This window comes from Rhineura floridana, chromosome 5, assembly GCF_030035675.1.
Source record: "Rhineura floridana isolate rRhiFlo1 chromosome 5, rRhiFlo1.hap2, whole genome shotgun sequence".
NCBI lineage: Eukaryota > Metazoa > Chordata > Lepidosauria > Squamata > Rhineuridae > Rhineura > Rhineura floridana.
The window spans coordinates 901564-920196 of NC_084484.1; the positions used below are offsets into that span (position 1 = coordinate 901564).

Here is an 18633-nt window from a genome sequence, read left to right on the forward strand (position 1 = left end):
AAATTATTGGACCTAACAGATTTTGATGAGATGGATTAATCGATATGTTTATTTGGACTATGGTTATGACAATAAGATTATTATTATTATTGAGATGGATTAATCGACATGTTTATTTGGAGAAAAATGGATAGATATATTTCTTAAAGAACTGAAACCTCTCTTTGACTTTTTGTGGAAAGAATAAAGTAATGTTTATGAGATTTGATGATTAATTAAGATAACTACTGGAGGAAAGTGATTTTATAATATAATTTAAGAGACAGGATTGTTATATATTGTAGACCTATAACTGATTTGATCTGCGACAAATGGGAAGTCAACATTTTATTTTTTTGTTTAATCATTTTTGTTTTGTTTTGTTTTTTGTCTTTGAATGTTTTATGATTTTGTTTTGTATGTTATGAAAATTTGAATAAAAATTATTGTAAAAAAAAAAAAGATCTACTGAAGCAAGCCTTGTGCCAAGGACCCATATTAATAGCACCAGACTATGAGAAACCATTCATCGTGGCTACAGATGCGTCGGACCTGGCGCTGGGAGTCGTCTTGCTACAGGAGAGAGAAGGCACCAGACATCCAGTGGCATACCTGAGTCGCAAGCTGACGCCGAGGGAGAAAAACTATTCGTCGGTCCAGAAGGAGTGCCTAGCGGTCGTGTGGGGACTGAACAAGTTGCGCCCATACGTGTGGAGATGAAGATTCACAGTGACTACGGATCATCGGGCCTTGTTATGGTTGCAGACTATGAAAAACCATAACACTATGCTGCAGAGGTGGTCCTGGGCCCTACAGGACTATCAAGTGGACTTCCAGTTCATCAAAGGCAAGGACAATGTACTGGCCGATGGACTTTCCAGGCAAGTGGCTGGGACTGCAGTGACGTGACCAGACAGAGGAACAAAGAAAGACATTTTCCCCATAGAGACTTTTATTTGTTAACGCGACGTATAAATCCTGGAACAGGAATAATACTCTGCCGTTGTTTAAGGGGGGGTAAATGTGATGTTCCTATATATTAGTGTATATATGGTAAGTGCTGGTTGTTTAGAGTATACATGGTAAGTAGTGAAAGAGGAGGGGGAGTGAATGGGCAATAGAATGCTTGATGATTGGCTGAATGTTTAAAATGGCTGACAGTATAAATGAAAGGATGACAGGTAAATCTGGGTGAATGTGAGGTGGTGAATTGTGGAATCTGGGGGAAGAAGAGAAAGAGTGGATTGCTTGGTGGGGTTTAGAGAGTTGTTTACCAGGAGAGAGTGGAGAAGGAGGGAGGTGGAGTTCGGATTAGTATTGAGTAAAACCATATGCTTATGTGCCTTAAGAAGAAATCTTGTTAATCTTGTTAGCTTTGTTATCTGTAATAAATACTTAATTTGGTTTACCAAAGGCCTGATCCTTGGCTGGGGTTTCACAGACCAGAAGGGAGGGTAAGGTAATGACCAAGGCTGAAGGGGAACTGTAACAAATGGTGGCAGCGGTGAAGAGAATAACAATACCAGTATTCAGAGTCTCTGGGAATACTAGTATTGGGACGTTACTGGTGGTTGCCTAGCAGGGGGATCTGTTGAGATCTGTGCTAGAGCGGGGAGAGAAATCATAAGAGAGAGCGGTCCGGACTGGTGGAGTCCCTGGTGGTGCCTAGAGACAGGCAGTAACCACGAGCAGGTAGGAACCTGACAGGGAGAGCCAGGGAAGGACGCATCACACAGCCCCCCACCTTGTGTATTTAACTGAACACAACTAGAGAATGTCCCAGCTCCTGCTGGAAGGAAGGGCGGGATATAAATCAAATAATAAATAAATAAATGTCTGAAGAAGGCTATAGCTCAGCTCTATTAAGCACTGAATAGATTGCATCTGGAGTACTGTGTCCAGGTCTGTGGGCCAGATTGTAAGGACAATGATAAACTAGAGTGCATCAAGAGGACAGTTACCATGATGATGAGGAGCGTGGAAGCAAAGTCCTATAAAGAATGGTTGAAAGAAATGGGTATATTTAGCTGGGAGACTTGAGAGCTGTCATCAAATATCTGAAGGACTGTCAAAAGAAGATGGAGCAGACTTGTTTTCACTGGGCAGGTAAAAAAATCAATGGATGGAAAGAGCAGGGAAGCAGATTTCAACTAAACATTCTTCAACAACTTCTTAAAGCATGTAAGAATAGAACACTCTACCTTTGTAGGTGATGGGGTCTCCTTCATTGGAGGTATTTAAGCAGAGGTTGAATGGCTATTTTTCAGAGAGGCTGTAGTTTCAAGATTCCTGAACTGAGATTAGATTGCATTCAAAGTTCCTTCTAACTCTAAAATTTAATGGTTCTGTGAGACGTAGAACGGATAGAATCAGGCAAGGGGAGAACTGTTTCAAAACTCAGTTATTTTTCTGAGAGCCTTTATTTTTATTTTACCCAGTCTTTTTAACAAAATTATTTCTAAAATGGCTCAAATGATTCCTTCAGTAAAACACCAAATATATATTGTGGGGTTTTTTTTAAGCAGTAAAACAACACAAAGGAATAAAGGGGCCAGTAATTAACCATACTAGAAGCAGCAAGTAAATAAACAAAATGCCTCTGAGTTAAAAGGCCTGGGCAAATAAAACTATTCTTGTTTAGCTCCCAAAACTCATAAGAATGGGCACTGGGGAGAGCATTACAAAGCTGGAATGTCACTGTGGAGATCCCGCTGTCCCCACTCACCCTACCAATAGTCAGCAGTACCAAAGAAGGATGGGCAGATTGCTTCTGGAGCAGGAGGTCCTTGGGATACCTTGGTTTCAAGCTGTATAGGCGTAAGGCAAGCATTTTGAATGAATGGGGAGCCAATGATGTTGTGTAAAATCTGATGAGGTATGTTCTGCACAACTAGTGCCCCTTGGCTATCTAACTACTTTGTTTTAACCAACTGAGGTTTTCGTGTTACCTTCAAAGTTAGACCTACGTAAAATTCATCATAATAACCAACTACCTTTGTTGATGTTACCAGGGAAGGAGGGCATGACCGGATCTAACTTCCAGGGACTTCCAGGATAAAATCTTAGGTATCCGCCAGGACTTAGACTCCAGTGTTACAGCAAGTGAATCAAGTGAGGTATCCAGAGCATAGTCTTGTCCTGATTTCTTGGATGAGTTTCAGTTGGTACAGCTTGATGACTGACAAGGTGCTTGGACAGGTTTGTGCAACCACTTCTGTACTGGATCCTTGCCCTTCTTGGCTAATTAAAGCTAGCAGGGATGGAACAGCTGGCTGGGCCAGGGAAGTGATTAATGCCTCTCTGCAAGAGGGGGTGGTCCCTGGCTGCCTGAAAAAGGCAGTAGTGAGACCACTCCTGAAGAGGCCCTCCCTGGACCCAGAAAATCTTAATAACGTTAGGCCAGTGGCAAACGTTCCATTCCTGGGCAAGGTCCTGGAACGAGTGGTTGCAGGCCAGCTCCAGACACTCTTGGATGAGACCGATTATCTGGATCCATTTCAGTTAGGTTTCGGGCCTGGTTTTGGCATGGAAACAGCCTTGGTTGCCCTGTATGATTACCTTTGTCAGGAGAAGGACAGGGGGAGTGTGACTCTGTTGGTTTTCCTTCATCTCTCAGCAGCTTTCGATACCATCGATCATGGTATCCTTCTGGGATGACTGGCTGAGTTGGGAGGTACTGCATGGCAGTGGTTCCGCTCCTACTTGGTGGGTTGATTCCACAAGGTGGTGCTTGGGTAACACTGCTTGGCCCCGTGGATTCTCCAGTATGGGGTTCTACAGGGGGCAATTCTGTCCCCCATGCTGTTCAACATCTACATGAAACCATTGGGTGCGGTCATCCGGAGTTTTGGAGTGCATTGCCATCAGTAAGCTGATGACACCCAGCTCTACTTCTCCTTTTCATCTTCTTCAGGTGAAGCTGTCAATGTGCTGAACCTGGGTGCGACAATGGACTGGATGAGGGCTAATAAACTGAGGCTCAATCCAGACAAGACTGAGATGCTGTTAGTGGGTGGTTCTTCTGACCAGATGGTGGATGTCCAACCTGTCCTGGATGGGGTTGCACTCCCCCTGACAGAGCAGATTCGTAGTTTGGGAGTTCTCCTAGAACCATCTCTGTCACTTGAGGCTCAGGTAGCCTCAGTGGCACAGAGTGCCTTCTATCAACTTCGGTTGGTGGCCCAGCTACATCCCTATCTGGATAGGGATAGCCTGGTTTCAGTTGTCCACGCTCTGGTAACCTCCAGATTAGATTACTGCAATGCGCTCTATGTGGGGCTGCCTTTGAAGACGGTTCGGAAACTGCAGCTTGTGCAAAATGCAGCGGCCAGATTGGTAACAGGGACCAGACAGTTTGAACATATAAAACCGATTCTGGCCCGCTTGCATTGACTGCCTATATGTTTCTGAGCCCGATTCAAGGTGCTGGTTTTAATCTATAAAGCCTTACACGGCTTGGGACCACAATACCTGATGAAACGCCTCTCCCGACACAAACCCACCCATACACTATGCTCAACATCAAAGGTCCTCCTCTGGGTGCCTACTCCAAGGGGAGCTGGGAGTCTGGCAACAAGGGAGAGGGTCTTTTCAGTGGTGGCCCCCAAATTATAGAATGATCTCCCTGATGAAGTTCTCCTGGTGCCAATGATATTATCTTTTCAGTGCCAGATCAAGACTTTCCTTTTCTCCCAGGCATTCTAACAGCATGTGCTGAGCTCTGAGCCCAGGTCTTTTACCTTGTTTATTGGTACTTCATGGTTTTAAACTTTGTATGGTTTTTAAAATTGTATATTTCTTTTTAATGTTCAATGTTTTTAATTTTTGTAAACCACCCAGAGAGCTTTGGCTATGGGGTGGTATATAAATAAATAAAATAACAGCAGTCTCAAATTGAAACATTTGCATTACTGTTCTGTGAAGCAAAGGTTCACTAGAAAACTGTGGTTCTGCTTCCATGTATGGTATACTTACCTGACCGTAGCTTGGGAATATAGTAGTCATATGAACAGTTGATAAGACTGTGCTAGATGCATGACTACTCAGAGGTGAATTCCCAATTCTAGCTAGCATTGATTGGCTGGTCGTAATTGGGAGGTAAGGCCAAATGGTACAGTGTGTGGGCTCAAAATGACCTATGAGCCAGATCCCCTCCCAGCATTGCTTGATCTTCCAGACCTAATGATTTATTTCAGTGGGTTTAGGCAATCCTAACTCTGTACAGAAATACACACTTATATTTATGCAGGAACATTTTGAAGTAATGCTCAACTAGGATCGCTATAGATTACCATTTTTGTTGTTGGGACATTGGTGACAGCTTCTGTGGAGGAACAAACTGTATCAGATATTTTGATTTTAGTATCTGGGTTGATTTGATTATCTTGGGTTTTGTTTTTTTTGGTGAAGTATAGATATTTCCTATTCTAGATACGTGAAAACACCTGAACAAACATGCATGCCAAATAGGTACCTAGAACAATTAAAGCATACTGATTTGCAACTAAACAGAGCCTTTATACAATCTAGAAACATAATCCAAAACTCTTAGTCATACAGGCACATGTCTTTTGCACTGCAGAGTTATGCCTCTTAGAGGCAAAATAATAGATTTCTGTCTGGCAACGATACTTAACAACATTACTTTTTGAAGGCTAAGGCTACAGTTTTACATATACAGTGCCTTGCAAAAGTAATCAGACCCCTGACCATTGCTCTCATATTACTGAATTACAAATGGTACATTATAATTTCATTCTGTATTATATTTTATTTTGAAACACTGAAACTCAAAATCAATCATTGTAAGGTGACATTGGTTTTATGCTGGGATTTTTGGAAGAAACATAAAAAACTGAAACATGTGGCTTGCATAAGTATTCAACCTCTGTCCTGTGGAAGATTCCAGTTTACACAGATGAAAGAAATTGCCCTATCAAGGACACAGTGACCTTACCATTGGCCTCCACCTGTGAACCATTAAAGTTGCTGTCACATTGTCAGGATAAAAACCCCACTGTTGAAGGATCATTGGTCAGGCTGTGGATCTGAAGGAAAATGAAGACCAAAGAGCATTCTACACAAGTGAGAGATAATATAATACAAAGGCATAGTTTAGGAAAAGGGTACAAAACGATATCCCAGTGAGCACAGATGGATCAATAATCAGGAAGGGGAAGCTGCATCACACCACCCAGGAACTGCCAAGAAAAGGCCATCCTCAAAAGTCAGTGCTTGAACAAGAAGGACTTGTGAGAGAAGCCACAGAGAGACTAACAATCCCTTTGAAGGAGCTACAGAGTTCAGTGGCTGGGAGTTGGGTAATGGTGCACCAATCAAACATATCAAGATCTCTGCATAACACTGGCCTGCAGGGCTGTGGAGTCGGAGTCGTGGAGTCGGAGTCGGGAGCAATTTTGGGTGGAGTCGGAGTTGGTAGAAATGTACCGACTCCGACTTCAAAATAAATTTTGATTGACAAATTTAAAAAAATATAAATTCAAAATGTCAAAGAAGCTTCCCATGAAGTCAGCTGTAGTTGAGCATTTCACCATAACTCAAGATGGAAAACATTTTGTGTGTCAGTGTATGGCACAGGACCCAGATGAAGACAAATGCTGTGATGCCAAGATCAGTGCATATTCGGGCAGTGATAAAAATGCTCCTACGAGAGCTTCCAATTTAAAAAGACATTTACAGCCCTTTCCAGGGCTGTGGAGTCGGAAGCAATTTTGGGTGGAGTCAGAGTCGGACAGTAGAAAAATAGAGGAGTTGGAGTCGAAGGTTTGGCGTACCGACTCCACAGCCCTGCTGGCCTGTATGGGAGGGTGGCAAGAAAGAAGCCGTTACTCGAAAAGCACCCTCTGAAAGCACATCTGGAATTTGCCAAAAAGCATGAGAGTGCCCCAGCTGCGATGTGGGAAAAGGTTTTGTGGTCAGATGAGACCAAGATAGAACTTTTTGGCCAAAACTCAAAGCGCTATGTGTGGCGCAAACCTAACACTACCCATGCCTCAAGACACACCATGCCTACAGTGAAGTATGGTGGTGGCAGCATCATGCTGTGGGGATGCTTCTCATCAGAAGGGACTGGGCAATCAAAGGAAGAATGGATGGAGCAAAATACAGGGAAATACTGCAAAAGAACCTGCTTCAGTCTACTAAAAAACTGAAGCTTTGGAGGAAATTTACTTTTCAGCAGGACAATGATCCCAAGCACATGGCGAAAGCAACACTGGAGTGGCTCAAGAACAAAAAGGTGAATGTCCTACAGTGGCCCAGTCAAAGTCCTGATCTCAATCCCATTGAGAATCTGTGGCACTCTTTGAAAATTGCGGTCCACAAGCAACATCCACCTGAAGGACCTGGAGTGAATCTGCCAAGAAGAATGAGCCAAAATCCCTCCAACACTGTGTGCTTGCTACACAGTCTGTTAAGGTTAAACAAGCATGCATCTATCTCCAGAGAAGGAGGTCCACAAAAATTCCTAATTGCCTTGTGTAGATCTACCTGTAACTTCATTGAAACCATGGCGGAGATCTTTCAAGACCCCCAGCGGAAGTCCACAGTGTCCCGCCAGTTGGGAACCCTGTAGAAGGGAAAAAGCTCTGTCAGGACCTACACTTTCGTATCCTGGCCCAAGAGACAGATTTTAATGAGCCCGCCTTGATGTGCCTATACCATAACGGCCTCAGCAACAAGATCCTTGATGAATTGGCATGCATCCCACAACCAAACATCTTCTCGGAGCTCATCCAGCTATGCCTGTAGATAGACAGCAGACTTGAAGGTTATCACTTGAAGCGCAAGGCCGAGGTGGCCTGAACCCTGCCTCCCATACCCAGCAAACTCAGTTTTTCACCAATTTTGGCTACCACCCTTGAACCTTCCCCACTCCTACCTTCTGCCTGGCAGTACCAGCAGCAGCAGAGTTTGTGCAAGAGTTACAGGCAATGCAACAGAGTTGTTACAAGAGCAGCTGGCAAGGCTACTTACAAGAGAGTAGCCAACCAAAACTGGCAGCCCAGCCCTGAAATACAGTTGGGGGTTAGGTTATGGCTCTCCACTCGTTATCTGCCAGTGAGGGTGCCTTGCCATAAACTGGAAGCTAGGAAGGTGGGACCCTTTGAGGTAGAGGTCCAGATAAATTCAGTAGCGTTCTGGCTCTGCTTGCCTGCTTCCATGAGGATACACCCTGTGTTCCTCAGGTCATTGCTAACCTTAGAGGAGACTCCCAAGTCCCTACTGAGAGCCTGACAGCCCCACCCCCACCACTGATCATCGTCGATGGTGAGGAAGAATACAAGGTGGAACAGATCCTCGACTCCCGCCGGTGTCAAGGGAAATTACAGTACTTCATCCTCTCGAAAGATTTTGGATTGGAGGAAAGATCCTGGGAGGTGATCTCCACTCGCCAGACTTGGTGAGGAAATTCCATGAAGAATACCCTGACAAATTCAAGCCTCTGGGGTGGGGAGGGCCCCGGCATGGAAGGAGGGATAATGTCATGAGCTATGCTAGCAGGGTATGGACCGATGAGCAGGAGGGGGGCAAGGAGGACTGGGGTGTTCCAGTTGGGGAAGGACCTAGTGAGGGGAAGAACAACGAAAGAACCCCTGGTCTGGATGTTGATGGGTCACCTTCAGTAGTCCGAGACACCTGCCTGTCACTCCTCTGCCTGACGAGATGCCTCTGCTGGTGCCCACACTGCAGGCGGATAGCCTTCCCCCTTTGCCTTCGTCCAGGAGGCAGATGTGGCTGGAGAGCCAACAATCCCAGCTCAGGAGGAATCTGCACTAACGGGTGTGCATCCAACAGTGACTTGGGGTACATGCAAGCAGGGAGCCAGACCAGCCCTATTTAAGTGGGGTGCCAGGGAAGGGTCATTTGCTGAGTCAATGTCTGATTGCCGCCAAGTTGTGCCTCGTTAGCTAGAGAGGGATGCTGAGTTCTGAGTGAGTCATAGGTAGATTCATTAAGGGGATGGAGGGGAGGGGGTGGGGAGGAGATTAGGTGGGTGGGCAGAGAGAACGCCCATTTCTTTTCAAAGGAAAACATTGTTTTTCAGTGTTTCCCCCACCTTTTTATTCTGCAGCAGGTACATGTAGTCTCCCACCCCAATTTAAACCAAAGCTGCCCCTGGCTACATCCACACCAGAGATTTATACCACTTTAAACAGTCAAGATATCCCCCAAAGAATCCTGGGAAGTGTAGTTTGTGTAGGGTGCTGAGAGTTGGTAGGAGGCTCCCCATTCCCCTCATAAAGCTTTATTCACCAGAATTCTCTGGGAAGCTGTTAAAGCACTCTGGCCACTGGAGCTCTGTTGGGGGAATAGGAGTCTCTTAACAACTCTCAATCATGGTCATGATTTCATTCATAACAACTCTGTTTTCATGGTAGTGATTGTGGTTATAAAGATGAGGAATGGGCCACAAGCTAATTGAGTCTGGCCTAAAATGAAATGAAATTACTCCGCTTCCTTTCCCCCCACACTCCCTCCCTAGTGAGGTGCTTCTGGCCCCCTCTCTCTAATTTTAGGTGGTTGGTTAAGACGCATCGCTTTTGGTGGATGTTTGGAGGAGGAGAGACCTGGCTGCTGCTGTTGCTATTAGTAACTGTCAGTCAGTGATTTGTTACGTGTTTTTAAAAGATTGTGTTATTTTTTTATTAATTTTATTTATTTTTGTCTGTTTGCTTTGTTGCAAGCTGCCCTGTGGCTTGTGCAAAGGGTGGTGTATAATCAGCTAAATAAATAACCGTGCCTCCCAAGAAATATCAGAGAACAAGCATACATGATGATTGTGCTGAACAGTACCATCCAGACAAGGTCTGGATCATATCCTGGCATCATTATCTTCATCTCTTTGAAATGACTTCCAATATTATGTATATTTTGTTGTCCAGATAGCCTAGCTTTTTCTTTGGAGCTGCTAAAACAGGGTTACTAATATATTTTCAGATGATGGTTACCCACTCCTTGCAGTGATTGCCCAGATGCTTCTCTGTGGGGCCGCTTACCATGTGGTAATACTGTAGAGGGATTACCAAGAGGGCTTCATCTGCTGATCTTGGAGCAGGGCATGTCAGTATAGGAGAAGGTGGTCTTGCAGATATATGGGTCCCAAGCCATTTAGGGCTTTAAACATAAAAGTAAGAAGCATCTTAGATTGGGCACAGAAGCAGTTGGCAGCTAATGTAGTTTTTTAAAGATAGGCTCATTGACTGCTGCCCCTATTTGCATTCTTGCCACAGCATTTTGCATTAGTTGCAATTTCTGGACTGTATTCCAAGAGAAACCCCATGTAGAGCACATCACAGTAGTCACCTTGGTTTCTCCTGTCAAGGTAGAATCCAGCGTTTAATTAAATGTGCCCCTTCCCCAATTATCGTCTCCTTTTTAAAATGGCCACTGCCTAATACAGAACTTGCCAAGATTTTACTTCACAGAAGCCACTGCTTTAACTAAATTTTCATTCTCTAGTGGATTATGGATGCTTTCTACATGAATTCATAATTCTGTTTCTGATCCCAGCTAGAGTTATGCAGGTAATCTGACTGAAAGCATAAAACATCAGAAGTGTGGGAATTTGGGAATTCTCCTGAATTGTTTCCTTTATTGTCCTCAGAGTGATATGGTCAAATTTATGTTTTGTGTTACTGTGGCTTCTCCCTTTCCTCTTCCTTGTTGAAATTTACCTTGCAAGCTCATTAAGACAAGGATTTGTGTATAATGTTCCTGCTGGGAGGAAGGGCGGGATATAAATTAAATAATAAAATAAATAAATAATGTTGTTGCTGCTAACCCCCCTCCCTCAATTGCTTATATTACTCTAAAGTGCCAGATATATTGTTTGCATTTTCTAAATAATAATGCACAGTGAATGACTGTTCAGGTCTGTTGACTTCTTTTCCTCTGCCACTAGTTGCGTCTTGAAGTTGAATCTTTACAGTATCGAGTTCATCTTCCATGTCTGAGATTTACCTACTTTAATCATGTCACAGTGTGCTGTGAATGGACTAATGTTCCAGCAGCTCTGTGTCGATGGCCTTCACCTGAGGATTTGGACAGCAATAGCTTTTATATCCTTGATTTCCTTGCCCTCTTCAGTAATGTTTTGGTGGAGGCTAGAGATTGCATTTAGATTCAGTGTGTGAGCTTCTTCCATCATTCTGGTGAATTATTTCAATTGCACATTCTTTGACGTGTGTGAGTTATAGAAAAACTATGTGTGAATTAGACAAAAATTCATTACTTTTTAAATTTGATGGTAATGACCATGGCTGGACTTTAGAAGTACATTTTCTAAACAAAATCTTGCATCCTAAAATGTGGCTTTTAGAATACCACACTTTATATTATATGCATACAGAAGGTCCCAGGTTCAATTCCAGGCATCTCTATTTAAAAGAATCAAGAGTAGATTATGTGAGAAGCCTCTTTGCTGAGACCCTGGAGAACTGTTGCCAGTCAGAGTACAAAATACTGGGCTACAGGTATTTGTATGTGTAGTAGTCTCATCTGGTACAAGGCCATTTCTTACTTTCCTTAACTTTTAAGAGAACTTCTTCACAAATTGTAGTCTTGTCACGAAACAATGTTATGACAATACCCAGTTCCAGTTGTGTGTAGCCCCTACATGAGAGCAGCTGCTTGCATGTAGGGGTTCCACTTTAGATGTCTGTTCAACAAACAGATGTAGGGAGTGGGCTACGTGTGACATTGGGGGCAGAACCAGCAGTGTGGCCTTGCACTTTTCTCTACGTATATACTTTCTTTGCATCTTTTAAAGCAGTGAATGAGGGCTATAGGCTCAATCTATTCGTTAAAGTTTTTAGAAAGCAGCTCTAACTTGCTTTGAACATTCCACTCTTGATTTCCCCCCCCCTTCTTTTTTGTTAGATGAAAGGTGCACTGACTGAAATTATCCAGCTTGCTACCTTGGATCCAGACCCCTGGGTCTTAATGGTGGCTGATATTTTAAAATCCTTTCCAGATATTGGCTCCCTAAACCTTGATCTGGAAGAACAGAATCCCAATGTTCAGGATATTTTAGGAGAATTGCGAGAAAAAGGTAAGTCTCCTTTCATGTAAATTGTTGCATTGCATTTGCTTTGTAAATAGGTTGGGCTCCAATGCTGTGTTTCATTTAGGTTACGAGTAGCATCGCCAAGTGTTGTGAATCTGAGACTCAGATCTTTGGAGGTGGAACCTAGGAGGGTGGAGCAGAGCATTTGATGGAAAATATCACCTGGCTGAGGGGCAGAGCTTGGCTGTGTAAAAGGCTCAGTAAAGTCTAATGGACATGGTATGGAGTTAACATGCTCCTTTGCCACTTTCCTTGAGCCTGAAAAAGAGGCTAAAACCCTGAAACCTAGCCTTTTTATACATGAGGGAGGGCTACAAAGTATAAATCTGTTTGCATAATAAGCTGTCTGAATTGATGAATGTAAATCAAGGTGAGGAACCTCAGGCCTGTGGACCAAATTTGGCCCAGCACAGGTACTAATTTGGCATGTGAGGCTGTTTCCCACAGACCATGCCTACCTGTCCCATATGTGACATCAGGTGCAGGACAGGTAGAAACATGGCTGGATCAGCTGTGCAACCAAGTTTCCCATGAGGAACTCTCATGCAGCTGATCCCTGGAGAAGGCAGAGTTGAAGTCACTGCTGATCAGCTGATGGGCGTTGAGTTCAAGCCTGCTGAATTGGCTTCATGACCAAGTTCCCCATAGGGAACTTGATTGTGTGGCCAATCCCTGTAGCAAGCAGCTTTGCCAGCCCTACACGTGGCACTTGGGAACCACTGGTTGTTGGGTGGCTGGGAATTGCTGCTCAAAGTGCCTGAAATACCAGTGCTCAGTGCTTCTCAAGCTCTGTGCATAGGTTGGGCTGTGGTTCCCAAGGGCCTGACAACCATTTGACTATCAGGCACTTGGTAAGTACTGCACAAGGGACTTTGATGGGTGAGCGGAACAACCCAGCTGTCAAAGTTGGTCCATGGGGTGGGGACAGCTAAGGATCTGGCCTGCTGGCCACAAAGCTGATGTAAATAAAGAATATGGAATGGCCTCACTAATCTACATATGACAATCTTAGATGTAGAGAGGAGTTTTTAAAAAAACAATTGAAAGCACCTTTCCTTTATTGGAGTGCTTCTGGTGTTTCAAGTAAGCACTCGCATGAAGACGAAAATAAGCTTTATGTACATTTTCCTGTCAAAGTATCTCTTTGCTTGTTCAAAGTTAAAAACAAAAAATACCCATATTTTTAAAGATAGAGAGGGGAAACATGAATTCCTCCCCCTCCCCGTTTGGAGTAGAGGCCTCCCCATATTTTCAGATTGGCTTAGAACTGACTGAGCAGCAGCAGGCCTCAGATTCATCCAGAATTGCCCCTTTCATCCCTTCCCCCCCCAAACAAAAGCCATGGTGGTTCTTTGGTATTTCACTGCATCTGTACAGACTTTTCATTTCAGTTCTTTCTACAGCTAGGCTAGTGTTGTGGTAATATGCCTGCCTCAACCCTTAGTGGGCATGCTCAAAGTGAGTTCCTCTTGGACTGTTGCAGTGCCAAAATGATGAGCAAGAAGTTTGTAGTCTGAAAGACAAGTGAGATAAGGGAAGGGTAGACATACGTTACTGCTTTTAGATGGAAGATAGTATAATTAAATGTTTAGTAATTAGATAATTCAAGACCCTCCGTGGAGCAGAGTGGTAAGTGGCGGTAATGCAGCCGAAGCTCTGCTCACGGCCGGAGTTCGATTCCAACGGAAGAGGAAGGCAAATCTCCGGTAAAAGGGGTCGAGGTCCACTCAGCCTTACATCCATCTGTGGTCGGTAAAATGAGTACCCGGCATATGCTGGGGGGTAAAGAAAGGCCAGGGAAGGAACCGGCAATCCCACCCCATATATACGGTCTGCCTAGTAAACGTCGCAAGCCGTCACCCTAAGAGTCGGAAACGACTCACACTATGAGTGCAGGGAAACCTTTACCTTTTTAATTAGATAATTAACTTATCAGTAAGCGTCAACCTGGTGGCAGCTGAGAAAAGTGTAGAACTGATATTTCTCTACTAGACCCTCACACCCTGTCTTGAAGCATTTAGAAGCTTCTACCAGCTTCTCCTCAGATGTATCAGAGGCAGGCCTCATCTAGGCTGAATAGGTGGGATCATCTAAAGATACAAAAATTCACTCAGGAATGGAGGGTTCCTTTCCATGCTTCAGTGAACAGTACAACCCTGTAAAAGGTTGAAGTCAGTGTTGAACACAAATTAATTTTCACATAATTTAAAATAAATGCCACTAGTAGAGGGAATCATGCCCCTATGGGGAATGTAATTATCCTTTTAGGAGGAAAGGCAGGATATTTTTTTTTTTAAAAAAAATAACTAAATATATAAAAAAGTGCAGAAGCAGAAACATCCACTGAAGTACTGATGTCAGCAATATTGTTATTGTTGAGTTTGTGAGAAGGAAATTGAAAAGGAAATTTGTTGCAAAAATTTGTGAAAAACAAAATTTGTTTGATCATTAATATGAAATTCTCTTCTTAAGGAAGGGGACTTCCATGTCATCTTTTCTGCAAATTAAGATAAATGTTGAAATGCGAATTAAGATAAATCACCAGGGTGTTGCCACAGCAAAGTATAAATTGCTGTATCCATTACAGCTTCCCATATAGACTTGATGCGGACCTGCAACTTGTGAATGCATAGTAAAGTGTCATGTGCACAAGGTCTTGCTTGGGAGACAATTATTTGTGAGTGTCTGTCAATGAATTGTCACATATTTTATTGGTCACAGGCCATTTGCCAGAAAACCTTTTTTCACCTTTTCCAATAAACATTACCATAAGTTTGACATTTGCCAATGAAACATTAGCTCTTTACATATATTGCTGCAGGTGGATTTTTAAAAATTCATACTTTTAGAGAATACCATGGTCTAAGTTATAAATTCTTGAGTTTGCGAAACTTTTATATTGGTCGCATCTTTTAAAACAGAATAAAAAGAAAGTGTTTTAAACTACTTGATTATTTTTGTAGGGAAGATCAGTCCAGTTAATAAATAATTTAATGGTAATTGGAGTTCAAATAATATCTAAAACACAAAATATTATGTAAAGAAGCTTACAAATGTTATGTTAGTCACTGTGGAATTACCCTGTAGCAGAGAGAGTGCAGGAAATGATGGCTATGGGTTGTATTCAGCTAAGTCCTACTGAGAGTACACCCATTGAAATGAATGAGCCAAAGTTAGTCATGTCTGTTAACTTCAGGGGGCCTACTCTGAATAGGACTAGCATTGAATACCACCCTGGGAATCTGCCTGCTGCAAAGAACACTCTGGCCCAGACCTTTCAGGAGGCTTCCTCTAAAGAATTGCTGTGGGTGGCATACCAACTCCCAAAGTAAATTAGGACTGGGGATGTGCTATCACACACACCCCAACCAAAATGCCAAGGGTGATTTTCAGATGGAGAATGAAATCAAGGAGGTATCTAAAAGAAGTGTTATAGTAATGGGTGACTTTAATTCCCCTCATGTGGACTGGGCAAATACGTGTTCCAGTTACAGTGTGACAAAGAGGCAAAATTTCTAGATATCCTAAATGACTGGGCCCTAGGTCATGGAAATGAGCAGAGGGGAGGTGACTCTGGACTTAAGGGCGCTCAGGACATGGTGTGACAGGTGGTGTTGAACCATTTGGAAAACAGCAGCAACAGTGCTGTTAAATTCAACATATATATAATTGCACAATTGCCAAGAAAGTCCAGCACATTTGATTTCAAAAGAGGAAACTTTCCAAAAATGAGACTGATTAAAAAAAAAAAGGAAGTAGAAAAGGAAAAGCAGAAGGGTCAAATATCTCCAGAATCCTTGCTTGCTTGCATGTCTGTGTTGTTCAAAACCACAATAATCCCTATCTGGACAGGGATATAGCCTGGCTTCAGTTGTCCATGCTCTGGTAACCTCCAGGTTAGATTACTGCAATGCACTCTACATGGGGCTGCCTTTGAAGACGGTTCGGATACTGCAGCTTGTGCAAAATGCAGCGGCCAGATTGGTAACAGGGACCAGACGGTCCGAACATATAAAACTGATTCTGGCCCGCTTGCACTGGCTGCCTGTATGTTTCTGAGCTCATGGTGCTGGTTTTAATCTATAAAGCCTTACATGGCTTGGGACCATAATACCTGATGGAAAGCCTCTCCCAATACGAACTCACCCATACGCTACGCTCAGCATCTAAGGCCCTCCTCCGGGTGCCTATTCCAAGGGAAGTTGGGAGTCTGGCAACAAGGGAGAGGGCCTCCTCAGTGGTGGCCCCCAGGTGCCAACACTGTTATCTTCTCGGCACCAGGTCAAGACTTCCCTCTTCTCCCAGGCATTTTAGCATGTGTTTTTAAATTGTTCTAAATTTGTAAATTATGTTTTAAATTTTTTTAAAAGATGTGTTTAAAATTTGTATATTTGTTTTTAATGTTTTTAGTTACTGTAAACCGCCCAGAGAGCTTCGCCTATGGGGCGGTATATAAATACAATAAATAAATAAATACAATAAATAACAGAAGAACAGCTAGAATGCATCTCACAGATCAGGAAGGCTGGAGGCTGCCAGAGTGGCTAAACCAGTGAAGTCAAGGAAGCGGTTAGAAAGATGAAGGCTGCGTTCAGAAAAGGAAAGCCTTGCTCAAATGAAGAGAATAAAATGAAAAACAAGCTGTAGCAAGCAGACCATAAGAATTTCAAGAGCATATTGCTGGAAACATTAAGACCAACAATAAAAAATAATATATTGCTGTGTCTGGATTTTATCCGCCTGAGTTCTTTAAGAACTAAAATGTGAAATTTTTAATCTTTTAACAAAACTATGTAACTCATCCCTAATACTGCCAATATAATAACTCCTTTATACAAATTCATGGTATGGCTGCACTTTGAATACAGTTCTGGTTGCTGCACCTCACAAAGGATATTGTAGAGCTAGAGAAGATAGAGAAAATGTCAACCAAAATGATCATGGGACTAGAGAAACTCTGCTATGAGGGAAGGTTACAACATTTGGGGTTTTTTAGTTTAATGAAAAGTTAAGTAAGGAGGGACCATATACAAAATAATACATAGTGTTGGGAAAAAACCCTCTTTCATAATGCTTGTAGTTGTTTTACTTTTCTGTACACAGCTTAGAGATCTTTTTATATATTAAGCAGTATAGAAATAGTCTAAATAAATAAATAAATAAAATACTAGAATTAAAGATCATTCAATGAAGCTGAAAATGCGAAGATAAAAGGAAGTGCTACTTCACACAATGTATGGTTAAACTATGGAATTGGTTGCCACAAGATGCAGTAATGGCCAACAACTTGAATGGTTTTTAAAGTGATACAGACCAATTCATGGAGGATGAGGCTGTCACTGGCTACTAGTCATGATCTCTGTAAGCCACCTTCTGTAATGGAGGCAGTGTGCCACTGAACATCAGTTGCTGGAGATCACAAGCAGGAGAGGGTTACTGAATTCATGTCCTGTTTGTGGGCTTTGTATAGGCATCTGTTTAGCCACTGTGAGAACAGACTGTTTGGTCTGATCAAGGAGGCTTCTTATGATATGTTAATTGTTACATCCATCTCCACAGGGGAAATAAGAGTGGTTTGTCTCCATATTGCACCAGGAAGCCCATCCACATTGGTCTCAATAGCCTTCTCAGCCATGTTGCTCCCCAAAATGCATGCCAAGGTCCTGATCTGGGAGGCTAAAGACACTGCAATTTTGGTCACTGGTTGGACTCCTTGGGAAATGAGAAATCTTGGTGCTGTTTCTCAAGATGTCTGTTATGCAATTGGGATTGATGGTCTCCATCATCCTGTAGATGGTTAATAACTGTTTGGAGTGAAAGAGATCACAGACAAGATATTAGTACTGAACTGGTCACCATTGCCTAGCTGTTATCACTACTCTTGATACCCAGTGACTGCTATGGGTTCACACCCTCTGGATTGCACAGTGGAGGCAACAGCTGTTACAATAGCCAGTAGTCATCTCTGCACTTTTCTAAAGTGCTCTACCTAGCTTGTCTGTTGCTTCAATATTTACTTTGGTTCTTCATGTATTGACCCCACCAGTGATGACTTTGGTATTGATGGCAGCCTTGATGCTCACAGTCCACGTGCTTGACACTGGTTGTCTTTCAACTGCTGTCAACTGCTGTCAACAGCCTGGGCTTGTCCATCCGCTTCTGTGCCCATATCAATTTATTTATTTATTGCATTTATATACCACCTTTTCTCGAAGGAGTTCAAGGTGGCATACATGGTTCTTCCTCTCCTCATTTAATCCCCACAAATATCCCGTAAAGTAGATTAAGCTGAGAAGCAGTGATTGGCCCAAGGTCACCAAGTGAGTTTCATGGCTGAGTGGAGATTCGAACCCTGGTCTCCCAGGTCCCAGTCCAACACTCTAACCACTACACCACACTGTTAGTACTATCTTCATTGGCTGACTCAACTGCTTTGTCTTCATCCTCAATTCTGCTATCTTTATCAGTTCCTACAACACTGACTACTTCTATGACAGTCATATCTTCTAGGATAGAGTACTGTTTTTCAGACTCTGAATCTGCTTCCTTAGGTATTGCTTTTTTCC

General features: G+C 42.9%; 1 protein-coding gene across 1 annotated transcript in view; it reads left to right on the forward strand.

The window, feature by feature from the left end:
• Positions 1–18633, forward strand: part of NELFA (negative elongation factor complex member A) — a 51686-nt gene that overhangs the window by 8535 nt on the left and 24518 nt on the right. Inside the window, exon 2 of the mRNA XM_061629796.1 lies at positions 11881–12052. Within this exon, the coding sequence (XP_061485780.1) occupies positions 11881–12052 (172 nt within the window). The remainder of the gene's footprint in view (positions 1–11880; positions 12053–18633) is intronic.